General features: G+C 43.6%; 1 protein-coding gene and 1 long non-coding RNA gene across 4 annotated transcripts in view; both read left to right on the top strand.

The window, feature by feature from the left end:
- LOC148129478 (uncharacterized) overlaps positions 1 to 22,023 on the top strand; it is a 133,469-nt gene that overhangs the window by 95,835 nt on the left and 15,611 nt on the right. The window lies entirely within an intron of this gene.
- The window catches only part of PIAS3 (protein inhibitor of activated STAT 3), a 45,700-nt gene that overhangs the window by 8,066 nt on the left and 15,611 nt on the right, over positions 1 to 22,023 (top strand). For 2 of the 3 annotated variants that reach the window (XM_026686475.2, XM_026686474.2), the window contains exons 2-10: positions 4,353 to 4,818; positions 5,893 to 5,977; positions 6,472 to 6,522; positions 7,502 to 7,592; positions 12,743 to 12,877; positions 15,634 to 15,739; positions 17,378 to 17,451; positions 18,624 to 18,784; positions 20,549 to 20,685. In XM_026686475.2, the coding sequence (XP_026542260.1) occupies positions 4,356 to 4,818; positions 5,893 to 5,977; positions 6,472 to 6,522; positions 7,502 to 7,592; positions 12,743 to 12,877; positions 15,634 to 15,739; positions 17,378 to 17,451; positions 18,624 to 18,784; positions 20,549 to 20,685 (1,303 nt within the window). In that variant the 5' untranslated portion in view covers positions 4,353 to 4,355. The remainder of the gene's footprint in view (positions 1 to 4,352; positions 4,819 to 5,892; positions 5,978 to 6,471; positions 6,523 to 7,501; positions 7,593 to 12,742; positions 12,878 to 15,633; positions 15,740 to 17,377; positions 17,452 to 18,623; positions 18,785 to 20,548; positions 20,686 to 22,023) is intronic. The other variant, XM_087943412.1, reaches the window with a different exon arrangement.

The raw sequence follows: 22,023 nt of genomic DNA, 5'->3' as shown, positions 1-22,023 counted from the left end.
CTTTTTTCAGTGCCATTGAAACTTTGATTACTAAATGAACTGTTGTAAGTCGAGGATTACCTGTAATGACAGAATTAGTTAGAGCATTAAGTCAGAATGCAGTATCTTTATTTGTGGCTGAAATTGTTGACTGGACCCAGCAGCTCTGTTTGGAAAACTACAGTTTGTTGTGACTTGGGTCAGGCAACTGCGGTTTAAGGAGGTTGATGAACCAGACCAATACAGGTAGTCCTCGACTTAACGACCACAGTTGAGCCCAACATTTATGTTGCTAAGGGAGACAGATGGTGAGTTTTTGCCCCATTTTTACGACCTTTCTTGCCACCTTTGTTAAGGTGAATCATTGCAGTTGTTAAATTAGTAACACGATTGTTTAAGTGAATCTGGCTTCCCCATGGATTTTGCTTGTCACAAAAGGTGATCACATGACTCTGGGACCCTGCAACCGTCATAAATATGAACCACTTGTGAAGCATCCAAGTATAAATAACATAACGATAAGTTAACCCCTTAATAAATGTCTCGCTTATCAATAGATATTTTGGTTGTAAGTCAAGGACTACCTGTATATAAGTATGTGTGTGTATATAAAGCATATGTTTTTGTATGGAGGTAGGTTAGTTGGTAGATAGATAGGAAGGTAGGGGGAGAGAGAGAAAATGATACAGAGAGAATGATAAGACAAAGTAGATGAAAGAGATAGGCAGACACAGACAGATAGATAGGAAGGTAAGGGGAGAAAGAGAAAATGATAGAGACAGAGAGAATATAGCCAAAGTAGATGAAAGATAGACAGAGAGAGAGAGAGAGAGAGAGACAGATAGGAAGGTAAGGGGAGAAAGAATGATAGACAGTAGATGAAACAGACAGACAGATAGGAAGGTGGGAGAGAGAGAAAATGATAGAGACAGAGAATGATAGACAGTAGATGAAAGAGAGAGAGAGCAGACAGGCAGTATGATGGAAGATAGGTAGATCCCCATTGCATAACTCTGGGGATGTTGCAACAGTCATCAGTGTGAAAAATGAGCATAGGTCCCCTTTTTCAGCGCCATTGCAACTTTGAACGGTCACTAAACCAACTGTTGTAAGTCGAGGACTGCCTGTACTTTAGTCTCAAGGATCAAGGGACCGTAGTAGTAGTAGTTGTTTGCTCCCCATGTTACAGTGGGAGTAAATTCAACTCGGCGGGGGACTTAACCTGTTGGTGCACCAATGCGTCTGAGCAGCCTTTTAAGGCTGGGAAAACGGAAAAAGAATCCAGCTTTTGACAAGCTAGGAGGATGTCGGCTGCACGCAGGGTTCTGTACGTGGCTCTTGGTTACCCCCCCCCCCCCTTAAAGGGATGGAATTTTACAGGCTGGGTTCCCTGCCAGCCCCTCTCCCCCTCCCCCTTTTCTGCAAATAAGCCCTGGATGAAGAAATCCTGGCCCGGAGGAGGGTCCTTTTGGAGCACATGGAGGGGCTGGCGGGAATCCTGTTTTTCCAAAGATTTGAGTGGGGCCACCCATAAACCATAAGTTGGGCTGCCTTCTCAATTTCCTTCTCTTTTCTCTCGCTCTTTGGAATTGGAAGGCTTCTTCACAGCAGGCAGGATTCATCCCTGCTGGCCCCTTCTCTCTCTCTCTCTCTCTCTCTCTCTCTGTGTGTGTGTGTGTATGTATGTATGTATGTATGTATGTATGTATGTTTCTTGTTTGTCCTCTATTTCATTAGCCAGGGGAAGGTTTGCTCTAGCTGCCTGTTGGGAGGACCATGATGTGTTTTGTGTGCAGGAGATTGGGCTTTAGAAACAAATAGAGAAAATTATGTTAAAGTTGTGTGTGACAACTGTCAATCTCTATATATAAGAAAGCAAAATACCACTCAGGCATCATCACTAAATCTCCAGAACCGTAAAGCCCACAAACTTGACATTTGACACATAGGTTCCTCTTGGCTTCCAGGAACTCACTAAGAAAGGATTCTTCGAAATGACCATCAGAGCATTAGAATTTCCATTATTATTATTATTATTATTATTATTATTATTATTATTATTATTATTATTATTATTATTATTATTATATCTGGTTATCTGAGGAAACATCTCTTGCCAGTGACATCTACCCAACCCATTAGAGCGAGGAGGCAGGGAATGCTGGGGGTCCCACCCCTGAGGGAGATACATCTGGTGGGACCCAGAAGAAGGGCCTTCTCCGTGGTGGCTCCGTCTCTCTGGAACATCGTCCCCCCAGATCTGGCTTGGCCAGTGGGCCTGGGGAACCCAGAGAGGGATGGAGCCCATCAAATGGCTAGTGTGACCCTCTGTCCTCGAGGTGGGGGGGGGGGTGAGAGGTTTTTGTTTGTTTGTTTTTTTCCAAAATTTTGTTCCATGGTACTTTACTAATTTATTTGATTCTCTTTGTTAGTTTTTATTTTTTATTTTTGTTTTAAATATGATTTTACATTGTGTAAGTCGCCTTGAGTCGCCATGGGCGAATAGGCGGCAATATAAATCAAATAAATAAATAAATACATTATTAACATGCTCTGATGCTGAGGAGTTCTATTCCCTCTCCCTACCTGAAAAAAAATCTCTTTCAAATGCAAAACACAAGCAGAGGAGAGGAGTTTCAGTTTCAGTTTCACAGCAACAACCAGCTTTAATACAGGACAGTTGAGCTAAGCCACGCCCAGGCTCCTTGCTGTCACCTTCTTGCTCACACTGCTTCAGATTGCTCTCAGATTTGAGTTTTCCCAGATGTGCCAATATGACAACAATGTTTAATGAGCCCTAAAGTCCTTGAACAAGCTATGTGTCAGCATTCCAACTAACCAACTCCAAACCAAGAAACAATCAATTCCTCAAAGTTCCATTTTATTAGAGTTTTCATATTGGCACATCTGGGAAAACCCGAATCTGAGAGTTCCAGGTTTTCCCTTCCCAAAAGAGAAATCGAAGATCTAACCCCCTGCATCCATCAGCCCATCGCATGGCCCAATCAAATCTTCGCCCCAACTGGAGACATTCCTCCAGTCACTCCCTTCCAGGTGCAGGGAAACTTGTCCTTGACTCTCTGAGAAAGGAATGGTGTTGTGTCTAATCTTCTGCCTCTCCATGAAATCCCCCGCCCCAAATTCCCAGGCACTGAATGTGGCAGCTTTGAAGCTTCCAAGTAAAATATAGCTTCCAAGGCTGATACTATGATTCTTAGATTGGAACCATGCAACTTTGCTCTCCCCCCCAGGTCCGGGCTTACAACTACCTTTTTTCCCCCTTTTTTAAACCATAATGTTATTATTTTACTAGCTTGATACCCATGTGGTAGCTACAAAACTATGTGGTCGGGCTTAGTTTTTGGGGAGGAAAATAAGTGTGTGTGTGGGGCAACATTCTGCCTCTGCCTACCATATCCATTGGTATTCATCTGGCTAGTGTCTTGTCAGTGTGTGAGAGAGTTGAGGGCTGTTTGGAAACTGCAATAGTATTTGCTGTGTGAGTAAGAAGGAGACGAGTCTGGGCTCAACTGTTCTGTACTAAAGCTGCTTGGTGCTCTGAAACTGAAACTCCTCTTACGTTTTGCATTTGGAAGAGATTTCTTTTCAGGTGGGGAGGGGGAGTAGAGCTCCTTAGCATCAGAGCGTGTTAATAATAATAATATAGGAAATAATAAGGCTCTGATGGTCATTTGGAAAAATCTTTTCTTAGTGAGCACCTAGAAGCCAAGAGGAACGTATGTGTTGTGGTTAGCTGGCAGCAGGTGCGGATGGCTGAGGAGAGCGAGGATTCAGATGAGGGGCCAGGACCATTAGGGAGTGGACTGCTGCCTTCAGAGATTGTGGGGGCTGGCAGCAGCGATGAGGAGGTTCCCGAGGAGCCTGTGCTACGTGCATGTGAGCGCAGGATTGCTCAGAGAAAAGCAGTTACAAAAGCACGGGCGACTCGGGAGTAAGGCTGCCCCTCCTTCAAGAAGATAAAAGCCTGCTGTGAAACTAACCTTCTTTGCAGAAGGCAAAGACATTTTGAAACTCCAGCTTCATGGATATTCCAGTATCCTGAGTTTGTATTTGAAGATTCTTGTATTGTAAATTATTTCTTGTCTGTTATCTTTTGGCAAGTCTTGCACAGTTTGGCAAGACTTGTGCTTATCACAGCTAATTATTTTGTAAAAGCATTACAAGGTTTCTGTTCCTTTTGGATTGTGTTTGATTTGTTGGAAAAGGGCGTGGGTCAGAACAATATGTGTCAAATTTCAAGTTTGTAGGCTTTACGGTTATGGAGATTTTGTGATGATGCATGAGTGGCCTTTCACTTTTAGATAGATAGATCAGCACTTTAATGTTCATTTTAATCTACATTTGTCCTCCAGCACATGGTTATGAGCTTCCGCGTCTCGGAGCTGCAGGTGCTTCTGGGCTTTGCCGGGCGGAACAAGAGCGGGCGGAAACACGAGCTGCTCACCAAGGCGCTGCAGTTGCTGAAGTCGGGCTGCAGCTCCGCCGTTCAGATGAAAATCAAGGAGTTGTACCGGAGGCGTTTCCCCCGCAAGATCCTCACCCCTACGGACTTGTCCATGCTCCACCTCCCAGCTGGGCAGCTGCCCTCGGCCACAGCGTTGACTCAAGGCGCCATGTGCCACCTGCCTTACGACAACGGAGGGGTGGCCTCCGGAGTGCCGGCTGGCATGCTGCCTCCCGTGCCGATGCTGGGGTCCAAACACGAGGCCGACGTGCCTCACCTGTCGCCCCCCATCCACCCTGTCCATCCGGATGTGAAGATGCGTCGACTGCCCTTCTACGACGTTTACGACGAACTCATCAAACCCACCACTTTGGGTGAGTCCTCTGCCAGGGACGGGTTGGGCTGTGCTTAACATTTCCGGGTAGGAATGTCTATGGAGATTCTCGGTCATCCAGGTTGTCCCAAAGGTGCTTTTTCAGGAGGCAAATGGAATTCCTGGTTTTTCTTTTGAAGACGTTTTGCTTCTCATCCAAGAAGCTTCTTCAGCTGGGACTGGATGGTGGGGAACGGAAGGATATATACTCCTTGCAGACAGCTGGTCATTTGTATCCTTTTAGAGGGTCGTTGAGGCCACTTGGAGGTTTATCTGTGTCCTCACATAAATCTGTGTCCTCACATAAATGGGTCCTTTCACACCCATTTGCACTACTCAGGTGACCCTGAGGACACAGACAAACCTCAAAGTGGCCTCAAGGACCCTCTAAAAAGAATGCAAATGACCAGTTGTCTGCAAGGAGTATAAACCCATCTTTCAACCTCCAATCTTTCCATCTAACTATTGCTTCATGTTCTTATTTCTACCTCTAGTCAAATTTCTAATCAGGCCATCATTATATTAGAAAAAAAAAAAAAAAAGGAAATATATATATATATATAATTCCTTTCTATCCATTATCTCTCGTCTGTGTTAATACTTAAATACTCTTATTTACTTTTTTGCTTGCCTCCCATACTTTTTTCTTGGATCTTTGTCTCTGTCAACATCTGTATCTTCACCATTCAGACTGAATATTTCTCCCATCTTTATCCTCCTAAGCTGCCAGATCTCCAGAGTATCCACCCAAACTCCTACCCTATCTCCCTTTCGAAGATATCTTCCAAGTTATCCGATTCCATTTTTAAATCTCTTAAAAGTACTTTTCCCTTGGTTTAATTCATCAGTCATTATTGTCTTTATCATCTTCTCCTCATCTTCTTGTTCTGTTTGCTGGTTTGTTTGTTTTCTTCCATTCTTTCTGCAATCTCCTCTCTTTCCTGGCCTCTTTGATCATCACCGTTTTCTTCCGAGCAGCAAAAAGAATGCTGCAGAAGGCCGGCTTGGCATAACTCCGGCCATCCTTAAAATCCAGAGGGTGGGCAGGAAGTCACCTGTGCTTCTCTCCTTGCAGCTTCTGTGAACAGCCAGAGATTCGAGGAAGCCCATTTCACCTTCGCTCTCACTCCTCAGCAGGTGCAACAGATTCTTACTTCCAGGTAAGGAGTTTTTTTTTCTTCCCTCTGTTGAAATATGTCTCTCTCTCTCATTATTTGTTATGGAAATTCTCCATCCCCCAGATCGTGGTTGTCCCAAAGGTGCTTTTTTCAAGAGACAACTGAACTTTCTGGTTTTTCTTTGAAGAGGTTTCGCTTCTCAACCCAGAAGCTTCTTCAGCTCTTGCCACTGATTAGTTGTTGTTCAGTCAGAGCTGAAGAAGCTTCTGGACTGAGAAGTGAAACCTCTTCAAAGATAAATCAGAATATATGTATATATATGCGTGTGTGTGTTTGTGTATAGCATGTGTATGGTATGTGGAGGGAGGGACAGAGAGACAGGCAGACAGAGCAGACAGAGAGAGGAGAGAGGGAGGGAGGGAGAGAGATCATCCAGTGGGACTAAAAATCTAATTTTTATGTATACATCAGATTCCAACATTTGCTTTGTTATTTTCCAGACAAATTTAAGCTTCTTCTCTTTTTTCCCCCTCCAGAGATATCTTACCTGGTGCCAAATGTGATTATACTGTACAGGTGCAATTGAGGTAAGAAAAGGTTCTTTTAAGAATGTTTGAAAAGCAGGAAATTATTTGCTGCATCTATAGTGGCAGGAGAGATCCTGATTCATCAGTCACCAAGGGACTTTGGAGGTCTTCTAGCCCAACCCCCTGCCCAAGGCAGGATACTATCTCTGACAAATGGCTGTCTTAAAAGCCTCCAGTGAGGGAGCACCCACAACTTCTGGTGGCAAGCAGTTCCACTGGTTAGTTGTTCTCACTGTCAGGAAATTCCTCTTTATTTCCAGGTTGTTTCTCTCCTTGATGAGTTTCCATCTGTTGCTTCTTCTACAGCCACATAATGCAGAGCGACAGCCATATTTCAAATCTTCCTTGCTCTGTGACATATGCAAGGGAGCCATTCTTGCTTAAACTTAAGTTGGATTTCTACTGTTGCCACATATTGTCAATTTCCACATTTGTCTGATTTTAGTCTCCCAGTCTGATAATTGTTCGCCAAGCGTATGTTTTCGCATGTTGTGCTTAGGTTTACTGTGCTGTTCACGGATCGATGCCTCCTTCATGGCTTTCGGCTGTAGCAGCTGGGATTGTTCTGGCATTTTCTTTCCCTTAACCCAGGGGTCTTCAAGCTGGACAGCTTTAAGACTTGTGGACTTCAACCCCCAGAATTCCTCCACCTCCAGTCATGTTAGCTCAGGAATTCTGGGAGTTAAAGACCATAAGCCTTAAACTTGCCGAGTTTGAAGATCCTTGTGATAGACAGACAGACAGACAAATAGGTAGGTACAGAGAGAGAGAGAGATGATAAATAGGTGATAGGTGATAGATCAGGGGTCTTCAAATTTGACAGTTTTAAGACTTGTGGACTTCAACTCCCAGAATTCCTCCTCCTCCAGTCATGTGAGCTCAGGAATTCTGGGAGTTGAAGTCCACAAGCCTTAAAGTTGCCAAGTTTGAAGACCCTTGCCTTAACCCTTCTGGTGTTGTCTTTATATTTTTTATACAGGTTTTGTTTATGTGAAACCAGCTGCCCGCAGGAAGATTACTTCCCTCCCAATTTGTTTGTTAAAATCAACGGGAAGCTTTGCCCTCTGCCCGTGAGTAGACCTCTCCTCTGCAGTGGTGGGATTCAAAAATTGTTACAACTGGTTCTGTGGGCATGGCTTGGTGGGCGTGGCTTGGTGGGCGTGGCAGGGGAAGCATATACTGCCAAATCCCCCTTCCCTCCCCACCCCACTAAGCTGCTTTCCAGCTCCATTCTCCTGTGCAGGGCAACCAAAGGAGATCCTGACGATCAGCTGGGACTCATTGGGAGGAGGCGAATTGATGGGGGCGGGGCCAGTCAGAGGTGGGATTGGCTGGTTCTCCCAGCTACTCAAAATTTCTGCTGCCGGTTCTCCAGAACTGCTCAGAACCGGCTGAATATCATCTCTGCTCCTCTCCCCTCTCCGTTTCCCACACTTGAAAGTAAATAGTTCCAACTGGATGATTGAGGTAGCCCCCACTCAGTGGCTCCCTGTTTGGATTCCACCTGCCCCAAGACAGCTGGGAATAGGCAGCCTTCCTCGGTTCTGCTCTCTCTGTTGTGCTGGGTGAAGAAAGATTGTCCAGGTCGCCCCTTTGTAAGGGGATTCCATGGGGTTGGATCCCCCCTCACCTCTGGTGCTCTCTGAGCTTCCTTGTTTTCTGGCAGACGTTTCATGACCTAACTAGGTAACATCATCAGTACTAGTAAGGAGTCCTGTTTGCCGTCAGTTTATATTCGCTCTGTGTGGGTGGGGTGGTGGTCTTGGAGATTCTTTGGGTGGGCCATTTACTGATGGCTCTTTTGTTGCAGGAAATTACGAGACTCAGACCTTGGAATCCAAAAATAAGTTGGTTTTATTTGTGCAAACAGGTTAGAATATTTTAGCCAGAGCTACTTCTGAACAAATTTCTTATAGAACAGCACATGCCTATCTATATACTTCTTCAGAAGGGGCAAAACACAGAAATATAACTTGTCAGTCATTCATTGGTTACTTGAAACACAGCTTTCCCCCCTCCCCTGTTGCTAGGCTAAGATGGCTGGATGTCACAAACCCACCTTACTAAACTCCCTAGCTTGTGGTTTTGTTACAAGCGAGACAAAGTTTCTTGGCAAATATGACGTTGTGACCGATAGATGATCCTTGTGGTTTGGCTTTTCACACTTCCTTATTCTTTCTCTTGCTAATACTTCACTATAAAACTATAAAACTTGTATCATTATTTCTCTAAAATTAATATATTTTTATGTCCTGCCTTACTTTGGTAGTTTTTTTTAAATATTGATTTTCTATTAAATACATTTCTTAGTGCTGAATAAACATCGTGTTGTCTGGGTATTTAATTTGCTTTAACAATACAAATTACATACTTAATCTTCACCCCTTTTTTCCAGCCATTGGTAAAATAAATTCCATGTTTGATATTATTCTATATCCTCTTTCTCGTTAGTTTATTTTACTTTACTTTATTGTCATTGCACCTCATACAACGAAATCAGACACCATCTTCAGTGCACATCATGACCATGAAAAAACAAATGCACATCCTTCACATTCCACACATTGAATTGAAACCCCCCAACACTGCATCAACACTGCACTATACAGCAGAATTCAACAGAGCTCCTGCCCTGGGATAGAAGCTGTTTTCCAGCCTATTTGTCCTTGTTTTTATTATCCTCTCCTGTCTGCCAGATGGTAATAGTTTCTTCTCCCCCAAAAAAAAAAAAAAAAAGGGTGCCCAGGATGAGATGGATCTTTGAGGATGTTTTGAACTTTCTTAAGGCAGCGGGAGCTATAAAGCTCTTCCAAAGAGGGGAGAGGGCAACCCATGATCCTCTGGGCAATGACGTTAACCCTCTGGAGTGCTGTTCTATCTGCCACTGTGCAATTGGCAAACCATACAGAGGTGCAGAAAGTTAAGATACTCTCTATGGTGCAGCGGTAATTTTCAATGTCAGTCGATCCATTTCTGCACAGTCTATAGTATCTTCTTAATTATTTTTTCATCTCACGGTAAATCTTCATTTTACCAATATTGTGTGAACATAATCCTTGCTGCTGTTAAGACATGTTCTTTTGGGCAGTTTCTGGATTGGGTTGTTGTTGACTTGATTGTTGGTCTGATGTTAACCTTGGAATTAACCTATGCTGTTCTGGGTGTTGAGTGGTGGTAGAGAAGAGCTGAAATCTTTTTGTTCTTTTTTTCGGCTGGATGAAAGAAATTCAACTAGTTTCTCGAGCAAACCTAAATACAAGCCCCATTGGGTTTGACCCAGGGGTGGGATTCAAAAATCCCAGCAACCGGTTCACTGCCCTGTTGCTGGGTGGGCACGGCCACGGTGGCTGTGGCCGACCAGAACTTCCAGGAGAGCCGTTTTTCACCTTCCCCAGAGTCCGGAGGCTTCCCTCAAGCGAAAATGGCCTCCCCAAGCTCCAGAGGCCCTCTGGAAGCTGGAAACAGGCCCATTCTTGGACTTCTAGAACTTCTGGTTCGGCCCATTTTTCACTGTCCCCAAGTCTCTGCACTAATCTGCATCCAAAATGGGCCACATGGAGACTCCTGGGAGGGGCGGGGTGGGGTGGGCGGAGCCAGCCATCGGTTCCACTACCGCTTTGGCGATGTTAAATTTAACATCTGGTTTGCCCAACCCAGCCCGAACGGGTCGAATCCCACCCCTGGTTTTACCACAGCATGCTTTTAGGCAAGTTATCCAAAATTTCCGTCAATATCGCTATGCACCCATCTCATTTTTACATAATTCAACATTAATTGCTTGCCTTCCTTCAAGCCCGTCGGTCTCTTTCAAAACTCTGCTTCTGTCTCTTGGAATATGTGACCCTGGCGATAACATCACTCCCAGCCAAGGGGTGCCGTCTCTGTTTATGGCAGGGTGGAGTTGATTTCAATCAAGTCAACTTAAATAATCACGATTTAAATCACGATTTAAATCGCGAGTAAAAAGACTTGATTTAAATCAATATGATTTTTGAAGATCCACTGTCATCTCTGCCGCAACGGCTTCTCCTCTGACCTGCTGTTGACTCACCGACAGTCCCATTCAATTTTAATTTTGCAGGGACACAACCAGGTGAGGGACATGACTGGATCTGAAATGACAGATGCTCTTTAATATTATATTTATAAGCTACTTAGACGGTTTCACTTCTGTTTTTACTGCTTGCCCTTCCTTCTCCCCCTTAGAGCCTGATGGCACAGATTCATTTCTCTCCAAACAATCATACAATTGGCAGCACACATAGATTTGCAAAACAATGGGATAAAAGGAATATCCCTGAACTTCGTTTTATGATTTATCTCATGGTTAGTGTGAAATTGTGTGACTGCATCAATACAGGGCATATTATCTCAGCGTTGCAGAGCTTGGATTTGTTGAATGAGTTTACCAAAAAATATAAATATTGCAGACTATACAGCCTCATGCTACATAATGAAGCTTCATTTCAGGCTGAATAAACTAAATTAATCTTTTAATTTTTTTTATAGTTTTATTCATAAACATTTTTGAATACAGCATATTGTCAGGGTATACAATTTACAAGGATCCAAAAACCATAGCTAATACTACAATAAATATTTACCCTTTAACTGATAAAAATACTAATAATATAAGAACACATAAATTAATAGCAGTGATAATACTATGATAGCTCCCATACTAGTGATAATATCACCAAATTAATGTATTTTAAATAGAAAACTATCTTTAGATAGATTTTTACTCCAAAAGCATTTTATGAAATTGGATATGATAAAAATGAATAAAAATCCGATTTAAATATACCTGATTTTTTAGATTAAAAAAAATATCAATATTTATCCACCCTGGTTTATGGCTTAACTTGGCTTGAGCCCAACCCATTTTGGTTTATCAAACAAACCACAGTGAAGCAAACCATATCCCGCCTGCCTGTAGAATTGTATGCTGATATAGTTTTACAGAGGAATTATTGAGTCTGTCATCTGCACCTCTATAACTGTCTGGTTTGGTTCTGCAACCCAACAGGACATACACAGATTTTGGAGAGTAATTGGGACTGCAGAAAAAACAATTACTACCAAGCTACCTTCCATCGAGGACCTGTATACTGCACGAGTCAAAAAGGGGGCTGGGAAAATATCTACAGACCCCTCACATCCCGGACATAAACTGTTTCAACTCCTTCCCTCAAAACGACGCTATAGGGCACTGCACACCAGAACAACTAGACACAAGGACAGTTTTTTTCCGAATGCCATCACTCTGCTAAACAAATAATTTCCTCAACACTGTCCAACTATTTACAAAGTTTGCACTACTATTACTATTAATCTTCTCATCACCCCTTATCACCCCTCCCCTCCCACTTGTGACTATATGACTGTAACCTTATTGCTTGTATCCTAACAATTTTTATTGACTGTTTCCTAGTATGATTTGATTGCTTATTGTACCCTATGACTATCATTGGATGATTCTTGACTCATGTATATTTCTTTTATATATACTGAGAGTATTTGCACCAAGACAAATTCCTTGTGTGTCCAATCACACTTGGCCAATAAAGAATTCTATTCTATTCCTATTCTATTCTATTCTATTCTATTCTATTCTATTCTATTCTATTCTATTCTATTCTATTCTATTCTATTCTATTCTACTCTACTCTACTCTACTCTACTCTACTCTACTCTACTCTACTCTATATTCTATTCTGCATTCTATTCTGCATTCTATTCTATTCTATTTTACATTCTATTCTATTCTGTATTCTATTCCTATCCTATTCCTACTCTATTCTATTCTGTATTATATTCTCTATTCCGTTCTGTTCCCTTCCATTCCATTTGCATCCTATTCTTTATTCTATTCCATTCCATTCTATTCCATTCTATTCTGCATTCCATTCCATTCCATTCTATTCTGCATTCTATTCAATTCAATTCTATTCTATTCTATTCTATTCTATTCTATTCTATTCTATTCTATTCTATTCTATTCTATTCTATTCTATTCTATTCTGTATTATATTCTCCTGTTCTATTCTATCCTGTCCTGTCCTGACCTGACCTGTCCTGTCCTGTCCTATCCTATCCTATTCCATCCAACATCTATTCTATTCTATACCTTCCAATATCCCATCCTATCCTATTCTATTGCGATGATGGTCAGTGTGCCAATAGGCTTGAATGCAGCTGTTCTCTTCTGCCAATGCAGGGTTACCTCCCTCCCACCAAAAATGGCGCAGAACCCAAGCGACCGAGTCGACCAATCAACATCACGCCTTTGGTGCGCCTTTCGGCCACAGTCCCCAACACCATTGTGGTCAACTGGTCATCTGAGTTTGGCAGGGTAAGAGGGGCTTCTGAAACAGTATTGCCGATTGGGGCAGTGACCTAGCCAGCCTGGCAGTGGGGAGTAGGGGGACGCTCACAAAATGCCCTGATGGGAGTCCATGTAGTCCTCGACTTAACAACAGTTTGTTTAGTGACTGTTCAAAGTTACAACAGCACCCAAAAAAAGGGGACTGAGGGACGGTTTTTACATCGGCAACCGTTGCAACAACTCCACGGTGACATGATCAAAATTCAGACCCTTGGCAACTGGGTTCATATTTATGATGGTCGCAAGGTCCTGGGGGGTCACGTTTTGTGACTTTCAGACAAGCAAAGTCAAGGAGGAAGCCAGATTCACTTAACGACCGGGTGACTAACTTAACAGCTGCAGTGATTCATTTGGCAACTGTGGCAAGAAAAGTCATAAAACTCATTCAACAAATGTCTCAGGAAAAGAAATGTTGGGCTCAGTTGTGGTCATAGGTTGAGGACTAGTTGTACACAAAATGAGTGGAGTTAGGTCATTCGGTCCAGTTTATTGTGAGAAACCAGCATTTGTCTTCATAGAATTCACAACATTCCTTGTATGAATGTTGTGCAGCCAGGATCTGGGGGTTTGCAATATGAATTTGAATCCTCTCCATGTCAGGATTCCAGCAGTTACCCCCATTTAAATCCTGAATCTCGAGCCAAACTTCCAAAACTTCAAAAGGATTTATTGGGAGTTAACATGTCCGGCACTGAGACACATCATTCATTGTCACCCTTGACCCTGGTTTTCCCTCCCTGCATCGTAGTTCATAATCTCCAATGGGACACATCCATAGCCCAGAATCATCAATCATGCTCTCCAGTTAGAATTTTGCCTGGCAGAAACTTCAGTCACCTAGTTACTATCTTTGAAAACATTTATGGAATGCAGTTTCGGTTTTGCAAGCTGCCGCACTGCTCTTTCAAACCCCTTCCCCCTCCCTTTCTGTTGGCAGCTCTAAAAAGACCATAGAAATATCTTTTGAGTTGACACTCAAAATATTTTGTGGAGCTTGAAATAATTATTTGGAGCAAGAAGAGTTTTCCAACATTTGAAAAAGATATTTTAATTTCATAAAAGGGGCTTCTGATTTCAAAATCTGCCACAGATTGCCTCTGGTTTCATTAGATATTAGATATTACACATTGTGTAAATGTGACAACGAAGCTTTGTTAAGCTGGGTTTAAAGGTAATCTAAATTGGATGGCCCCATTGAGTGCACACCCAGCAAATTGTGGACATGGATGGGAATGGAGGCTGGACTCTTGAAGCAAAACTTTCTCTAGGACGAAGAGGGGCATGAGCGGGGCATGAGAGTGGTAGTCTTCACAATATTGAAAACTACATACTTGAGGTTTAACACATTGGGTGAATACAGAACTGAGATTTACTGGGTTATGTGAATCCAACCACATCCAAAAGGGAGTTTCTCTGAAAGCAGAGCCTTGGCTGAACATCTTAGTGGCTTTATATGACAAAAAGGCCCCATTTCAAATTCCTTGCGTTGAATTTCTTTGGAAGATTAAATCCAACCCTTTCAACGGAGTCTAAGAAAGAAATGGAAATTGCCAATTATTTTCATTATATTTTGCTCTCAACCATCTAACCATTTAACAGCAAATTCTTTTGTTTGTGGAACAGCCAATTTTGTGTGGCCTGTGTTTGGACCGAGACAATTACAACGGGCAGGGGCCTTAAGGGAGGGTTAGTATCCCTTGTTATTGTGAGTTACCCCCAGTTGCTTAAGATAAGCAGCCATAGAAATCCTTTTAAATCAGGGGTTCCAAATCCCTAGGCCACAGCCCACTGCCCAGCCAGGCTACAAAGCCAGAAAGGTTTGGGAACTCTTGGAGTCCTAGTGGACAACCATTTAAATATGAGCCAGCTGTGTGCAGCGGCTGCCAAAAAAGCCAACACAGTCCTAGGCTGCATAAATAGAGGGATAGAATCAAGATCACGTGAAGTGTTAATACCACTTTATAAGGCCCTGGTAAGGCCACACTTGGAATACTGCATTCAATTTTGGTCACCACGATGTAAAAAAGAGGTTGAGACTCTAGAAAGAGTGCAGAGAAGAGCAACAAAGAAGATTAGGGGACTGGAGGCTAAAACATATAAAGAACGGTTGCTGGAATTGGGTATGTCTAGTTTAATGAAAAGAAGGACTAGGGGAGACATGATAGCAGTGTTCCAATATCTCAGGGGCTGCCCCAAAGAAGAGGGAGTCAAGCTATTCTCCAAAAAACAGAAGGCAGGACAAGAAGCCATGGGTGGAGACTAATCAAGGAGAGAAGCAACTTAGAACTAAGGAATAATTTCCTGACAATTAGAACAATTAATCAGTGGAACAACTTGCCTCCAGAATAATAGCAGTAGCACTTAGACTTATATACCGCTTTATAGTGCTTTACAGCGTTCTCTAAGTGGTTTACAGAGTCAGCATATTGCCCCCAACACTGCTCCAAGAAGAGATTGGAGAGCCATTTGTCTGAAATGGTATAGGGTTTCCTACTTAAGCGGGTGTGTGTGTGTGTGTGTGTTGGACTAGAAGACCTCCAAGACTCCTTCCAGCGCTGTTATTCTATTCTGCTAAAGAAACTAGCCAACACATGAGAATCAGAATGAAGCCTCTTGCTTAAGCAAATAAATGTATTTATCAAGTTAAGTCAGAGCCCGGCTTCTTCAATATACCTCTCTCTCTGTCTCTCTCCATGACCTAATCCTGCTTTTGCTCTCTCCAGAATTACTCCCTCTCCGTTTACCTGGTGAAGCAGCTGACCTCGGTAACGTTGCTGCAGAAGTTGAGGGCCAAGGGCATCCGGAACCCTGATCACTCCCGAGCACTGAGTGAGTCCCCGGTTCTTTTGATGGCTATCCCAGCAGCCCCGAGGGTCTGGCAGCAGCTGCCTTTCACTTGCCCGGGGGTCTTAAAAATGACAGGCTTGAACCCAGAGCACCATCTAACAAAATGAAACTCAGTGGCGGAAAAAGTAAGGTTCTACATTGAGGCAAGGAAAACCAAACGCACAGCTGTAGCAGCATAGGTGGTATCCTCCATATTTGGAGTTTTTGCAGCGTTAATTCAGTGCCAGAAAAATAAACATAGACGGCTGAGGCTTCATTTAACTTCTTCATGAACACAAAGTAAATTTTACAATACCAGTTGTAGATTTCTCCAGCATGGAGCAAACTCAAACAGAAGCAGACATGTTACAGGTTCAGAGCAGAACAGCAACTCAGGAGCTCAGAAACAGACATCAGTTTCACTTTAGTTCAGCAGGCAAGCAAGACACACAGCAGAGGAGAGAAGCAGTTTCATTTTCAATAGACAGACTCAGAGCTCAACATAGCTTCAGAGCTGCAGAGCTTAATACAGAGCCACACCTAGGCTACTTCTAGTTTCAGTTTCCAAAGCAGTCCTCATTGGCTGACTTAGTTGCTATGCCTGTTCATTGGCTGACCTTGATTCCAGTTCATGAAAATACTCTGATACTCTCGTAGTAACTGGTGAGAGGGATCTTGGAGTCCTAGTGGACGGTCACTTAAATATGAGCCAGCCATGTGCTGCAGCGGCCAAAAAAGCCGACATAATCCTAGGCTGCATCAACAGAGGGATAGAATCAAGTGTCAGCGTTCCAGAAAACCTCCACTCCAGCAGATAAAACTCCGAGACAGACATCTTCTCAAAAGTTCTTTTTTTTATTGGATAGTAAACTGGCACAACTGGGGAATCCCAAATCTGAAATCTGAAACAACTGCAATGATTCACTTAACAACTGTGGCTAGAAAGGTAAAAGGGTGCAAAACTCCCTTAACCAATGTCTCGCTTAGCAACAGAAATTTGGGGCTCAATTGTTGTAAGTCAATACATATACATATATTTATATCTCTATCTCTTATCTACCTGTCTCATCTATCTAATCTATCTATCTTATTTATCCCTATCTATCTTATCTCTTATCTATCTATCTCTGTCTCTATTTTATCTACCTACCTACCTATCCCTTTTTTATCTTATCTCCTATCTATCTATCTCTATCTCTTATCTATCTTATCTATCTCTATCTCTTACCTCTTATCTATCCATCTGTCTCATCTAATCTATTCATTTTATCTTATTTATCTTATCTATCTCTATATCTCTATCTTATCTATCTTATCTATGGATCTGTCTTTTCTATCTTATCTTATTTATCTTAACTCTTATATCTTATCTATCTTTATCTCTTATCTATCTTATCTATCTATCTTATCTATCTATCTTATCTATCTCTTATCTATCTCTATCTTATCTCTCTTATATATATGTCTTTATATGTATGTATCTGTCTCCTTTTAACATTCCTATTTTATTGTGTTTTTTAAATCTACCTGAAAAGTTAATACATGTCGTAAGTCCGTATATGTTATGCCATACGATAAATAACTCTCTTCTGTGTATTATTTGTGCTTAGGATTCTAAACTCCCCCCCCCCTCTCTTGCAGTCAAAGAAAAACTGACAGCTGATCCTGACAGTGAAATCGCCACCACAAGTTTGCGAGTGTCCCTCATGTGTCCGGTAAATGTCTGCTAACAAGGTTTACTGTTAGTCTTTTTTAATATTTGGAAAAAAAATCTCTGCTTAATACCAAGAAGAAACCCCATAAAATGTATTTACAGTTGGATAGTTTCCGCCCCAGAAACCTTCTTTTACTGACACATTGGATTTTAATATTAGATTTTATCTGTTGTCTATGGAGATTCTCAGCCATCCAGGTCCTCGTTGTCCCAAAGGTGCTTTTTTCAGGAGGCCACTGGATTTTTTGTTTTTTTTCTTTTGAAAACGCTTCACTTCTCATCCCAGAAGCTTCTTCAGCTCTGACTGGATGGAGGGGAAGGGAAGGATTTACACTCCTTGCAGACTGCTGGTCATTTGCATTCTTTTAGATCAGGGGTGGGCAAACTTTTTGGCTCGGGGGCCTCATTGACTTTTAAAATTTGACAGACGGGCCGGGTCAGCACAAGATACGATACATATAAAAAACTGCAAAATCTCCACAAAATCAAGTCACTGCGCCTAATGCGTCACCTGGTGTCGAAATGCCTGTCATTACAAGTCAAAATCAAATGAATGCAATCATTCAATCATTCACATCAAACCTTAATTCTGTACCAACCTTCGGCGGGCCGGATTAAAAAGACCAACGGGCCGGATGTGGCCCGCGGGCCGTAGTTTGCCCACCCCTGTTTTAGATGGTCATTGAGGCCACTTGGGGGTTTTATCTGTGTCCTCAGGGTCACCTGAGTGGTGCAAATGGATGTGGAGCCTTCTTGGAACTGTTGAAAGGATTTTATCTGTTATTTATTATTTTATTCTAGGACAGGGGTGTCAAACTCGTGTCGTCATGTCGTCATCACGTGACATCTCAAGACTTTCCCCCCCTTTGCTAAACCAGGGGGTAGGCCTGGCCAGCGTATGATGCATCCGGCCCGCGGCCCACAAGTTTGACACCCCTGGTTGAGAATTTTTAACTGGATATTCACTGAGTGTTTTTATTTCCTCTGGTCTCTGACTGTAATAAACCTGATTGAATTTTGACCTGGAATGTCTTGGGTTAGGGTTAGGGTTAGGATGCAGAACATTGAACTCGGCGGTGGGCGAGGATGCCATGTTGGGAGGGGCACGCCGGGGGTCTCGGTCCTTCCCAAGCTACTCACCCTTGCCGCCCCTTTCTCCCTCCCCCCTTCCAGCTGGGCAAAATGCGGCTGATCGTTCCCTGTCGTGCCTTCACCTGCACCCACCTGCAGTGCTTCGACGCCGCCCTGTACCTTCAGATGAACGAGAAGAAGCCAACCTGGACGTGCCCCGTCTGTGATAAGAAGGCTCCCTATGAGGGCTTGATCATTGATGGGTAATGCTGGGGAGGCCCTGGGCTCCCTCTCCTCATTGCTGCCTTTCAGGAGACCCTACATGTTAAATCTTAAATGTAATTGATCACTTTTCCTCTTTTTCTTTTTTTGAACGTCTGTGGGAAGTTCCTACCAGCTGTCCATCAACTGTAATTTAGAATAACAGAGTTGGAAGGGACCTTGGAGGTCTTGTAGTCCAACCCCCTGCTCAAGCAGGATACCCTACACCAGTGGTGGCCAACTGGTGGGCTGGGGACCACTGGTGTCCGTGATACAATTTTGGTGGTCCACAGAGAAATGTCACCCCCAAAGAAATTAATCCAGGTTATGTGGGAACACAAGGCTTGCGTCGTTTGCATTGCAAACAATAGAGGGTAGTGCGGGGAGGGGGAAAAAGGTGGAGGGGGGAACTTGCCCCACACGCCTGGCCTGGCCACTGGGCTGCTTCTTTCCGCTTCTTTCTCCTTCTGCTTTTGGCTGCAGGCAAGGAAAGCAGCCAAAGTCTTTCTTTCTCTCCCCCAAACTCCGCCAGAAATGAGTCTTTGGGGCTTTGCAAGGCATTCTGCTTCAAGAGGCTGCATTGGCAAAGACTCATTTCTGGCAGAGTTTGGGGGAGAGAAAGAAAGATTTCTGATGCTTTCCTTACATGAAGCCAAAAGTCTCTCTCTCTCTCCCCCTGAGAACGGAGCTGGAGACGGTATCCTGTGATCCCAAATAAAGAACGATCGATCGGTAGGAAAATGGGGTGGGGAATTTTCCTGTAGACTTTTTTGGGGATTTTCCCAGGGTCTCTGGTCCATGGGATTTAAAATTATGAGTTTGGTGGTCCCTGAGGTCCAAAAGGTTGGCGACCCCTGCCCTACACCACTTCAGATATAATTTCCAGAGATAACTGGAAATAGTAGATAATTTATAAATGCCTTCGTTCTGATTCTCATCTGTTGGCTAGTTTCTTATTTAAAGCAGAGTTTTAGAATAGAATAACAGAGTTGGAAGGGACCTTGAAGGTCTTCTCGTCCAACCCCCTGCTTAGGCAGGAAATCCTATACCATTTCAGACATGTGGTTATCCAATCTCTTCTTAAAAACTTCCAGTGTTGGAACATTCATGTCAGAGTGTTTGCAGCCTGACTACTATTATGAGACAACCCAGGAGCAAAACACAGCCCACAGAGACTTAGACATTCAACCGTGGTTTATATACGAGACATATACAGAAATATACGTGGTAGCAAATACCTGACAAGCAATCAATCTTCTTAACTCTGCATGGAGAACTCTGCAATGGATACAGAACACAAGGAGAGAAAATATGCCCTCTAATGTCTGCCTTATATAAACACCTTTTAAAGGGGTAAAACTTCTGTAGACTCACTTAGTCTTAAAGAGGCAATACCAATGCTGATTCATCTTCATTGCATCAGCCTTACATTGCATCAGCTTCACATCTGGTCAGCTCTTAAATCCCAATACCTTAACAATTCATAACTTCTGGGGGCAAGCTGTTCCACTGATTAATTGTTCTAACTGTCAGGGAATTCCTCCTTCGTTCCAAGTTGCTTCTCTCCTTGGTTAGTTTCCACCCATGGCTTCTTGTCCTGCCCTCTGGTGCTTTGGAGAATAGTTTGACTCCCTCTTCTTTGTGGCAGCCCCATCGATATTGGAAGACTGCTATCATGTCACCCCTGGTCCTTCTTTTCATCAGACTAGCACAAAACTTTTCATCAGACTGTCCCTGCTTCTGAATTGCTCTCCCTCCCTCCCCAGGCTGTTCATGGAGATCCTGAACTCTGTTACGGACTGCGATGAGATCCAGTTCATGGAAGACGGGTCCTGGTGCCCCATGAAGCCCAAGAAAGAGAACCAGGAGGTTTGCCAGCCGTCTGCTTACAATGGACTGGAAGGTAGGTAAAAAGGCTTGGCTTTGGAGCACTGGCCGTGGGGGCTTGGGCATGAAAGGAGGGCCCTGGCTTTGGGTTGGGGTGGGGGCTGTGGTGCCAGGAGCAGAGAGGGGTCTTTGGCACAAGAAGTCTCAAATCTGGGGGCTTGCATGTAGCAGCTTGCTCCCGTTGTGTGGCACGGAGGTTCCTCTGCACAATTGCAGTGTTAATTATTGGAGGCACCTCCTCCTTTTGTGGTAGTTGCTCTCTTGGGGACAGCCAGTTTGGTGCCTGGATTCAGCCAGTTTCCGGAATTCTAGCTCTGGCAAATGGAAGAGAATCCTAGGGCTGAAAGGGAACCTGGAGATCTTCTACTCCAGTGGTCGCCAACCAGTGGGCTGGGGACCATCTCTGCATCGGACGCAGGACCCTCGTACAGGTCCTCTCCAGACTACTGGACTGGTCCCCTTTCTTCCCCACTGTCTGAAAGCACGTAAAAAAAATGCAAGTAGAAAAATAGGGCCCCTTTTGGTGGGAAGGTCACAGTGTTCCGTGCGCCTTCCGTGTTTAGTCCTGATGGCCACATGACCACGGAGACGTCTTTGGACAGCACTGACTCTTCGGCTTTGTCATGGTGATGAGCAGCGCCCCCTAGAGCTGGAAACAACTAGCATGGATGTGCGAGGGGAACCTTTACCTATTAATCTAAGTTTCAGCGTGGGCTGATTGATTTCAGGTTTGCATGCTGTGCCTTTGTGGTTTCTAAATGGCCAATGACTTAGCATTATGGGGTCCCAGGGTTTGTGCCCTGTACAAGGCCAGCCATCAGAAGTCTCATGCCCCCCATCGAAGCTTGAGTCTGTGGAGGAAGACGAGCTGGAACTGGAGCCAATGGAGATAAAGGAGGCGGTGTGACGACCCAGGGTGTGGCACAAAGGCAACACAGTCAGATAATCACTAGGAGTCCCTTTATTAGCTCCAACTTTGCTCCCAGTGTCCTGGTTACCTTCTGGGCTGGAGAAAAACTCTCCCAGGAACAGCCTTTGACTGCAGAGAATCAAGTCCAAAACGTGGTCAACAAAAACTGGAACTATAAGTCCAATCAAGGCAAAATGAAGTAATTAGTCTGGCAGGGCAGGAGCAGGAATTCCAGATGTGAAGGCACAGCAACACGGTTGGGAAGACACCAGGAACACAGATAAGCAAAGTCAATACAAGATAAACTCACGTTTGCTCCCAGCAGCTGCTGCACTCAGCATGCATCTCTTTTAAACTCTCTTCCCAGCTGTGGCTAATGAAGGGAATCAGGGCCTTTTCCTTCCCCGTAAGCCATGCAACCCACGTTGCTCTCTTCTCCGTTCC

The sequence above is a fragment of the Notechis scutatus genome, chromosome 14 (assembly GCF_049901735.1).
Source record: "Notechis scutatus isolate UNSWTSFEM ecotype Mainland chromosome 14, rNotScu1.2, whole genome shotgun sequence".
NCBI lineage: Eukaryota > Metazoa > Chordata > Lepidosauria > Squamata > Elapidae > Notechis > Notechis scutatus.
Note: the sequence above shows the minus strand (reverse complement) of the source record. Positions and strands in the feature narration are given on the sequence as shown.